Source organism: Bison bison, unplaced genomic scaffold, assembly GCF_000754665.1.
Source record: "Bison bison bison isolate TAMUID 2011002044 unplaced genomic scaffold, Bison_UMD1.0 scf7180017864330, whole genome shotgun sequence".
Classification (NCBI taxonomy): Eukaryota; Metazoa; Chordata; class Mammalia; order Artiodactyla; family Bovidae; genus Bison; species Bison bison.
The window spans coordinates 1,207,971-1,215,022 of record NW_011494902.1 but is presented as its reverse complement, the minus strand read 5'-3'; the positions used below and the strand labels follow the sequence as shown (position 1 = coordinate 1,215,022).

General features: G+C 43.5%; 1 protein-coding gene across 11 annotated transcripts in view; it reads left to right on the top strand.

The window, feature by feature from the left end:
* Positions 1-7,052, top strand: part of NCKAP5 (NCK-associated protein 5) — a 1,206,846-nt gene that overhangs the window by 1,054,472 nt on the left and 145,322 nt on the right. For all 11 annotated transcript variants that reach the window (XM_010853619.1, XM_010853624.1, XM_010853623.1 and 8 more), the window contains one exon: positions 4,015-4,203. In XM_010853619.1, the coding sequence (XP_010851921.1) occupies positions 4,015-4,203 (189 nt within the window). The remainder of the gene's footprint in view (positions 1-4,014; positions 4,204-7,052) is intronic.

Below are 7,052 nucleotides of genomic sequence, written 5' to 3'. Positions count from 1 at the left end.
ACAAGATTTTAAAGCGTCAGTTCAACAGTGCCTCAGGTTCCCCATCTGGAAAATGAGAAGAATGATATTTCTGTTCTATTTCTGAGAGTCGTCGTGAGGATTAAATGAGATAACATATGACATGTACATAACACAGTACCTGCTGAGAATTTGGGGCCATAGTGAGATCTCTGCTGCTCTGGCTGTCTTCTATTCTAAAATATGTGGCCCCATGTCACAGCCGCAGAAGAACATGGCAGAGATGGAGAATGAGAGCTGAGATAAGTACCTGCTAGTGTGCCTGTCCAGGTCACATCAGTGATCCCCAGAAACAAAGTACACCCACTTTGGACTTTCTCATCACAGATCATATATGATGGCATGTTAAAGGTAATACAGAGTCCCTTAGGGAGGCTGTAAAGTACAATTTTGTTGAAGAGCCAAGACACACACATACTAAAAAAAAAAACTTTTTAGTAGTAGTAGCAAAACCTAAAAGTTACTAAACTTTATTGTTACTAATAATCACTTAGTGTCATTAAGCATGAGGGCCTGCATGCTAAGTGGCTTCAGTCATGTCTGACTCTGTGCGACTCTATGGACTGTAGCCTGCCAGGCTCCTCTGTCAATGGGATTCTCCAGGCAAGAATACTGAGGTGGATTGCCATGTCCTCCTCCAGGAGATCTTCCCAGCCCAGGGATCGAACCCAAGTCTCGTACATCTCCTGCACTGGTAGGCGGGTTCTTTACTACTAGCACCACCTGGGAAGCATACGGTTACTGATTGCCAGAGGCCCATCACTCTTCACATTGATCTTATATGATTGGAGCTTTCATTATCTCCGGTTAGAAAAAAGGAAACTAAAGTGTGGAAGAATTAAGTAATTTTCCCAAAATCAAAGAGTTAACCAGTGAGAGAGCCAGGATTTAAACCTGATAAATGACCTTATAAATGAGCAGATAATCCTGATGATAATCATGTGCTAATGAGGGAAGAAACCTCAGGAGAAAGGAGCTCACTTTCAGTCATGATGTCAGAGATTCTGAGTCCCTTCTTAAATTCCAACATCAATTGTCCAAGGTCAGGAAAGGTGGAAGAATTTCCCAGTAGAGAGGACTAGCCCTTTTGTCTTCTTGTCAAGGAATTACTCTGTAATCAGCCCACTATACACACCCTCTCTCCAGTACTCTGCTACCAGGGAGGGCTCAGACCCCTGCCTTCATCCTGCTCAGCACAGCCCAGGTCAGACTGAGATACACAGCTTGCTACCAGGTAATTCACATGAGAGGTTATCCTCTCTCAAAGCTCTTCCTAGGCTAGGACTTTCTGCTCAAAGCACAGGCCCTGGACAGCAGCCTCAAAACATTTGGGAATTTCTTACAATACTACATTTCAGACCCCTCCTCAGAATTGCTAAATCAAATCTATATTTAACAAGATCTGGGATGACTCATGTGAATATTAAAGTATGAAAAGCCTGGCTTAGGGACACTTTTCTATATAACTACCCCAGCCCTGCCTGCCTCCACATAACATTGATGGGCCTTCCCCACTTCCTCACAGTACCCTCTGTTACATCAGGGCATCTCAGGTTCAAGGTCAAGGGAGAGACAACAATGCTTTTCTCTCCTAGCACATCTTCTGTGTTCTAGTTTCCTGTCATCGTAATCCAGCATCTGTCAGAGGTGCACACAGGGTTGATAACAGGGCAGAGAAGCATATTTGTTCAAAAGAGGCCTGGGAATTGAGCTATAAGAATAGGTATAATTGTGATGGGTGAGGTGAAATGGTAAAGGTTGGAAAGACAGAGGGAAATCACATATAAGCTTCAGTACTGTTGAGAAAAGTAGAATGCAAACAGTGACTAACACCTGCCCAGTGTGTGAGAAAGGCCGCTGGAGAAGTTTAGATCTGATGGCCTCAAAAGACACAGACATAATATTTCCCTGAATGGTAGACACCACCATCAGAACAGAAGTGCATGCTCAGTCGCTTGCTCAGTTGTGTCTCACTCATTATGACCCCATGAGCTGTAGCCCACCAAGCTCCTCTGCCCATGGGATTCTCCAGGCAAGAATACTGGAGTGGGTTGCCATTGCCTCCTCCAGGGGATCTTCCCAACTCAGGGATTGAATCCGCATCTCCTCCATCTCCTACATTGGCAGGTGGATCCTTTACTGCTTGAGCCCTTGGGAAAGCCTCAGAAGAGAGGTCATCCAAAATAAAAACCACCACCCTACTGACTCAAGTAACAAAATATCAGAGAATGGGATGGAGAAGAAAGAAAGCACACAAGTAGAAGTGGATTGTGATGTGCCATTTCTGAAAGTCTGTTTCTGGCATGTTCCAGATGTGTGCAGTGGCTGAAACCTTCAGCCTGTGCTCCTGACACTGGGACCATGTGTGGAGGGCAGCTGTAGAGACATAAACATGAGCTCCCTTTAACTAAATTGCATCTGGCAGTCAATAAGTTCATAAATCAATAGATATTGCTGAAAGCTGGATTTTAAGACAACTTTCTCCTTTCAGTGATATTTAGAGCCAAATTTCAGGGGGAAAAATAGAGTAGTAAAATTCCATGGCGTTTTCAGACCACTTTAAGAGATTATTAGGCAGCCAAAATGAAGTATCAATAGCAAGGAAGATGCCTGATATTGAAAGTCTAACATTATTAAGCATTATGGATATTGATTAGAGAGCAGGTTAAACGTGCCCTCTGTACCGATGCAGGGGTTTCCTATTGACCACAAAGGCTCCCAGAACAGCATCACCTTCCTTCCCCACACTGGTGTTTAGTCATCGTCAGTTGAAATTGCATTTGGAGAACAGTGATAAGTACTCAGGTACTAAAGGCTCCCATAAAGTGTCAATAAACTGCATAAGTAAGAGGCTTTGCCATTCTGCCAGTGACATGAAGACAGATGGTTCCCCCATCCATGAGTTTCTGAGACAAAGCTTTTCTAGATAGGGGACAGGAATGAGACTGTAATGGAGAGATTCCATTCTTGCGATCGGGATGCTAAATTAATTTAGCCCATCCAGTTAGTGGAGCTTCATCTGTTACATTAGGGCCCTGTAATGTGGCTGTCAAGATGTGCTGGGATGTTTATGGCTTTGCCACCTGTGCCTTGTGCAGACCCACTAGAAGTTTAACTGCCTGGATCCTTCTTGCGGGGCCCAGATCTGTTTGATATGAAACTCTTTATCATTTGAACATCTAACTGATCTGATCTGAAAAGTCCTGGAATCTGCACAGCAGAGCTTCCTGACTCCTTTGTTTGGTGTTTCACTACAGGACATAATTTCCTGGGCATTTGATCCCAGACTTACAGTGATGTTATCAGAGCCATATGGATCATAGGAGTGATCTGGTAGCACTGGCCCACCCTACACAGGAAGACATTAAGATCCACAGAAGTTAAATGTTTTCTTTGCTCTGTATCTCATATCTGGTGGCACGTATAGCCTGAGAACCAGGTTGCTAGACTTCCAGTCCAGGGCTCATGCCCATGAACTCTTAAGCCAAAGAAGTTGCTCTGTGTTCTTCCTTTTCTCACATTAGATTCATGACTTGATATTGATGTGATCCTTTAACCAGTGTGACTGGATAAAATGAGAAACTACTATGGTCATCAGTTCAGTTCAGTCGCTCAGTCGTGTCCAACTCTTTGCGACCCCATGAATCGCAGTTCTGCCTAATGCTGATGGCAGCTCATAATAATTGAGCACCTGCTTCTAAGCTGGATCTTGTGCTGCATGCATCTCATCTGGAGCCTCACTTGGTCCTTGCAGGGACCCTATACGGTAGGCAGCGTTATCACTTTTTGAAAAGGAGATGTAGCTCTAAGAGATTAAATAATTTCCCACACATGTTAGTCTGAGGCAGAGTCAAGAGTCAAACCCCTAGTCTGTCGACCCCGAAGTCTGTGTTTCTCACCACGGTACTATATCCATGCCTCCCTCATTATGATGTTGAGTTGGTATTTCTTCTCCCCTAAGCAGAGTCCTAGCTCAGAGCTGTCCTGCTTTTTCAGGGCTGCCAGCTGAACACAAAAGCAGGAACCCCTGCTTTGAAATGCCCTGGCACGGGGATTGCCGTCTCTGGTCATCTCTGCCCTCGAAGCAGCTACAGCAGCAGTGAGCTGTCTCTTTCCAGCACCTGCAGCGAGTATTCCAGCGGCTCCTCCTACACGTGGCATGATGGAAAGAACCTCAGGAAAAGGGTAAGGCTCCTTCAGGGGCATTGCAGCATCAGAGGGAACCAGAAAAAAAGACTCTTCTGGTAGGAAGGCGGAAGGTGGGAGGGAGGCCTAGAAGGAAACCCCCATTTGCTGAGCCCTTGTTCTTTTACACCTCACAAAGCCATAGAGGGAGATGTTATCTTCCTCATTACACAGAAGAGGTTGGCTCTAAAAGGTTAAGTTTCTTGCTAGAAGTCACACAGCCAGAGAGGAGTGGAATGATGACTTGATCTCAGATGATGAGGACATTATGGGAGGGAGTTTGGGAGAGAAAGACAGTTTGCTTCTGTGCTTTGGTGGAGCCCACCAAGTTCACAGATTTATATCAAGTTGGAGTGGGAGCCCTGGCCTAGTGGAACTGACCATGCTTCAGACTGACTGAGACATTTTCAATTAGTTTTATAGACATTCTCTATCGCTGTGATGCTCGGAGAGACTTGTCGATGTCCAGTGCAAATCAGGCTGAATGAGGCCAAGTCACCCCAGACTGAGCGCCCTATGAAACCTCAAAGAGAAGGTTTTCTTCTGTAGAATAGGGAGAGAGGTGCATTCTCTCAGAATAAATGACCATGAGTTTTGGAAGTCTCATTAGCTTTGTGGAAATTTACTGCTCAAAAATAGCAATGTAATATATTGACCTCCTCTATCCAATGCAATAGCCTCATAAAACTCTAATTGGCTATAAATTGAAGGAGGTACAGTAGAGAGAGAAAATGCTATGGTACATTTCAAGCACCATAGCTTCAGTGAAAGTCTCCACATAGATGCCAGGAGTCTCTTTACCAGATTGTTAAATAACTCCTGTGACTGGAATGACTCGCATCTGCTAAGTGGGCTCATATGACAGAGATTTCTTCATGATTTGAATACACATCTTTGCACACCGGTATAAGTCAAGAATCTGGAATAGCTGTTTTCACAGTTTCCTTATATTAAAGAAAAACAAGATTGGGATTGACATACATACACTATTGGTATTATGTATAACATAGACAACTAATGATAACTCACTCTGTAGCACAGGGAATTCTATTCAATACTCTATAGTGGCCTCTATGGGAAAAGAATCCAAAAAAGAGTGGATATATGTATAATATAACATTCACGTTGATGCACACCTGAAAACTAGCAGAACATTGTAAGGCAGCTATACTCCAATAAAAACTAATTTAAAAGAAAAGTGAAGAGTGTGGAAGCCCTCAATCTGAATATTTGGAGGTCAGTTTTCTCTCATCTGTATAAATTTAGTTTGTAATGTCAGAAGTGTAAAAAACCTGGGAACGTCTATAACCGTCAGAAAATTCAGGTGAGGGAGGGCATTTGTCATACACAGAACAAGAAATGAGAAAAAGATTTCAAGCTTGAATTTAGAGTTTATTCTCCTGGACTTAGACTTATAATGCAAAGTGCAGAGCCTGGGGTGTTATCAAAACTGCTCTTTCTAAGATGTTCAGAATTCTGAATAATGACTGCTAGTTACCTGGCTTTTAGCAGACTGGGGAGATGGTCAGGAGGATGTTCCCTCTCTTTGTCTCTGAATATTGCTGGCTCTCAGGGCCCCTCGCTCAGCACTTTTCATTCACAGCTATTCCTCTCTCCCTCTCAGCCTTTCTTCTTCTTTTTTTTTTTCTTTTGGCTAAAATTTTTCCAGTTAGAACAAACTTTGATCTTTTAGAGACATCAGTTCCCTGAAAAAGGAGGAATAAGGTTCTTAAGGCACTTCTTACATACTCCAGTAGACATCATCTGGAAATTTAACAGTGTCCCAACTCGCAATGGTATTCACATGGAGTACCAGCATGCCTGTCACATTCCCCAGAGAAAAGTCTTAATTCTGAGGGAACCAGAAAACTGACCCAGTCCTATTAAAACACTTTCAATGGCATTATTTAAGAAACTTAAGTTCTTACCATGTACTAAGTACTCATTTAGTATTAACTGGCATAATAAATTCATACAATATAAATTTGAACATGAATATTAGCTTCAGTTCAGTACAGTTCAGTCGCTCAGTCATGTCTGACTCTCTGCAACCCCATGAACTGCAGCACACTAAGCCTCCCTGTCCATCACCAACTCCCGGACTTCACTCAAACTCACGTCCATCAAGTTGGTGCGGCCATCCAGCCATCTCATCCTCTGTCATCCCCTTCTCCTCCTGCCCCCAATCCCTCCCAGCATCAGTCTTTTCCAATGAGTCAACTCTTCGCATGAGGTGGCCAAAGTACTGGAGTTTCAGCTTTAGCATCATTCCTTCCAAAGAACACCCAGGGCTGATCTCCTTCAGAATGGACTGGTTGGATATCCTTGCAGTCCAAGGGACTCTCAAGAGTCTTCTCCAACACCACAGTTCAAAAGCATCAGTTCTTCGGCACTCAGCTTACACAATAATAAATATATGACCATTGGCTCTTTGGTAGTTTATAAGTATTTTATTTTTAGTATTGTTTTGTGTAGAAACAGAAAGGCAGAAATGAAACCTTCATGAAATGCACTAGTCTGCCCTTCATGGAGGAAAATGGCTCTAGTTACTGAGTAATTACCATGTATCAGCTTTGTTAGCACTTCATAAGCACTAGCTCATTTAATGATCATGAAAACTTATTACTTCAGTTCAGTTCAGTTGCTCAGTCGTGTCCAACTCTTTGCGACTCCATGAATTGCAGCACGCCAGGCCTCCCTGTCTATCACCAACTCCTGGAGTTCATTCAAACTCATGACCATCGAGTCGGTGATGCCATCTAGCCATCTCATCCTCTGTCATCCCCTTCTCCTCCTGCCCCCAATCCCTCCCAGCATCAGTCTTTTCCAATGAGTCAACTCTTCGCATG